The sequence below is a fragment of the Cryptomeria japonica genome, chromosome 4 (genome assembly GCF_030272615.1).
Source record: "Cryptomeria japonica chromosome 4, Sugi_1.0, whole genome shotgun sequence".
NCBI lineage: Eukaryota > Viridiplantae > Streptophyta > Pinopsida > Cupressales > Cupressaceae > Cryptomeria > Cryptomeria japonica.
In genome coordinates this window covers 229,422,925-229,426,322 of record NC_081408.1, presented here as the reverse complement: position 1 = coordinate 229,426,322, position 3,398 = coordinate 229,422,925, and the positions used below count along the sequence as shown (strand labels likewise).

At 36.3% G+C, this 3,398-nt stretch overlaps 1 protein-coding gene across 1 annotated transcript; it reads right to left on the bottom strand.

The window, feature by feature from the left end:
• Window positions 1–883: 883 nt before the first annotated feature.
• On the bottom strand, window positions 884–2,605 carry LOC131027286 (GRAS family protein RAM1-like). Its single transcript, XM_057957301.2, has one exon. The coding sequence runs from the start codon at window positions 2,603–2,605 to the stop codon at window positions 884–886; it is 1,722 nt and encodes a 573-aa protein (XP_057813284.2).
• Window positions 2,606–3,398: the final 793 nt, after the last annotated feature.

The following is a 3,398-nucleotide window of genomic DNA, read 5'->3' as shown; positions in this document are numbered from 1 at the left end:
CTTACTCCATCAGATATGAGTTACTCCAACCGTAGTCAAGTCATGACCAACGAAAACAATAAGAAAGCTAAATACTATTTTGAAATATATATAATATCTACCTTCTACTTTATTTACGAAGAGAAGTTTGAGAAATGATGTAGACGTTTCACACAATCTTTGCGGACGTCCGAAATTGATTCCGGGCACGTGAAAAGTGGCTCCCCTCGCATAAAATGCCAGGCATATACGTTGCCGAATGACTATGTTCTGATGCTGCGACATATCAAATCGCGCAAACTCATTTAATTTTGTTTTCACGGATGTACCGACATATTACTTGTAAGCAGAATCTGCCGACTAATTAAATATCTGCATAGTTTTGGTGGCTATGGATATGAATTTGCAAACACAATCGTGGCGAGAGTGATATATTTGTCATACGTTGCATTTTGTGTATTAATGAGTTATTATCGCTATCATAGAAGTTTGCATCAGTCCTTGCTTCGTCTACGCACGTTTACAGAATTAATTTCAAAATTATGCAGTTAGTGTATGAAAGAATAGTAAATTAACTATTTGAACACAATTAGTAAGAAGAATTGTATATTCCATTACAAAATGATAAAAATAAATGGCAAACTGAAAAATGAAGGAAGAGGCCATTGTAGTAATACATGTTCGCAGTTCTGCTTGGTCCGGCTTAGAATTAAAATGACTAAAAGAAAACCCAAAATGCTGGTCAATGTAACTCTTATTCATGCAAATGGGGAGACAAACACTTTCTAGTTTATATATCATATTTACGATATACAGACATTTGTTTCACAAATCAGCATGAACATTCAGTTGATACCACCCCACGCGGAGAGTGCGATTAATGGTGATCCTTTCCACTTTACAATTATGGCATTCCATGGGCTTCCAGAGTATAATATTCTCCGGAAGCATGTTCTTCTAGTAACAATCTAGCCTGATACATAGCTTGAAAACTGAAGCTCTTTTCCTTGAACCCTGCTTGTTTGAAGAAACACCTCCACACATCATTTCTAACATGCCTAACAGTCCTCTCCTTCCCCCCATAGACTATCATATTCCTTATCTGACTTCCAGTAATTAATTCTTCATGCTTCACCCTATTCATATCATTTCTATCTTTTATGGTAACATCCAACAGATCAAAATACGCCATGTAACTGAAAAGCACCTCTCTGAATCTATTGACAAAATATGGAGAATTATGCTTGGCATCTATTTCAACATTCACCATTATCATTGGCCTCAGTTTCTTGATAACAATTAAGAGATTGTCTAGAAGGACGGGGTCGTATAACAAACTTCTCAGAACAATTGGAGCATAAACTGCCAACGCCTCACCAGATTTAACGCTGAATAAACCTTCCTTAATCTCCTCGATGTTAGTGATCTCGATAATACTGTACGAAAACGGAATCACCAAAGATTTAGCCAGCTCATGAAGTCTTTTTCCGCTTTTCCTAAGCTCTTCGCCATTCATCCCAACTGCTGTAATCTTGAGAAGCTGTAGCGTATGAAAAGAAGAGGAAACTGATCTGTGTGCAAGATACTCCATCAATACTGTCCAGTGCGAACCAATTCGCATTCCTAGATCAATTACATGAATTCTCCTGGCATTGCCCACAACGTCTATGATTGCCTGCACAGACGTGAACTGCATAACTTTGATATAGGGCAGAACTCTATTAGAGTGAGCAAGGAGACTACAAAACTCATTTTTGTCAAATTCGCCCTCAATATTGAAGGCAAAATCAGGGACAGTTTTAGCAGCGTTCTTTAACATGCCGAGAGTCTGACGTTTGATTCTATCTTGTAATGCACTGCACATATAATGGCCAAGCCTCTGTGTGGGATTCCCCAGCTGACAAGACAAATTTTGGCATTTGCTCACCAGTCCAGCACCGTGATCATATTTCCCCTCGCCTATCATTCGTGCAGACTCTAGAAGAAGTTGAACCAATTCCAGCCCCTTCTTTTCCTCTCCATTCATGGCCTCGTGATCGGAGGTATCCTTAGCGCATATACTTAAGCGCTCAGATCCTTCCCAATTCAAGATTTGCTCTGACGACAGGATATCCTTATTTGGTAGCATCTCATCACGATATTGTTCTCCTAGCACCGAAATATAATTTACTGTCTGGGAATTCCCTGAGTGAGAATTTCCGTTCAACTGTCCAGGCATTTTATAATTGTTTATCAGTTCCTCATCAAAAGGAAAGATATCAAATAAATTATGGCTCTTGAGTTCCTCCGCAAAATGAAACATTTCATGTTTCCGGAGCTCAAAGGTGTTGTCCATGGTCAGATATTGGGCAAGCTCAGTACCATCTGACTCGCAGGGCAATGACATGAACGAATAACCTGACAATGAAAGAGGAGCGGTTCCATTGTTGGTTAAACTTATCTTTTCTATATTTGCTGCGAATTGGCTCTCAGTAATCATCTCTTTCCCGGAAGGAAACTTGTGATGGTCTGACAGACCAAAGGTGTCCTCCATGGCTATGGGTAGATCTTGAATAAGCTCACTACCGTCTGTCTCACTGAATGAGTAATCCAATATGCAAAGAGGAATTCCATTGTCAACAGTCATCTCTTTATTTGCTGGAAAATGGCTTTCAATATTCGCTCCAGGAATTGGAAGAGTAATTTAGAAAGTGCAGAAAAAGGTTAGATTTCATATATAGCCTACTCGTCGCAGACCACAATGTTTATGTCGTCATCACACCAAATACAATGAGATACATACAAATTCGGCATATGGTTGATGTTGTCATCACACCAAATACAAGGAGATAAATACAAATTCGGCATAAATTAATTGTTAGTGGGCAGAAATAATTTTAAGTTCTAAATTATCAGTATATTTATATTTAAAAAAATTTATGTAAAATATATTGAGAGATATCATTTTAACAATAATTATTAAATTTGAAGAGCATTCAAGAACCATTATAATGTTGTCTAAACATTGATATCCATTTTGACCTCATTGAATGATACAATTAACAAGTACAAAAAATCACTACAAGATTTGTTCAATTCCAAAAAAAATAAAAATAAATAAAATGTATTAACATTGTGAAACCTATAATCACTACATGGGAAATTGGAATCAAGCATCGTGAAGACTACACAAAAACCTTTTACACAAACACCATTGTCAAAAGATTTATGCAAATTATGAATACGAATGTGATTGCCATGTAACAACATTGGTAAAGGATAGAAAACTAGGTCATAAGATATATTTTAACATTGAGTTCAAATTAATAAGGTTCTAAATATGTAAGTACTTCTATTTTTTAATAATAAAATTATAAACTATTACTTACCAATAAACAAATTAAAGTGTTACTCTAAAAAGATTAATGTAGAAAATTCAT

Coding starts and splice junctions, on each gene's coding strand:
- LOC131027286 (XM_057957301.2), bottom strand. CDS start 2,605: ATGACTGTTGACAATGGAATTCCTCTTTGCATATTGGATTACTCATTC.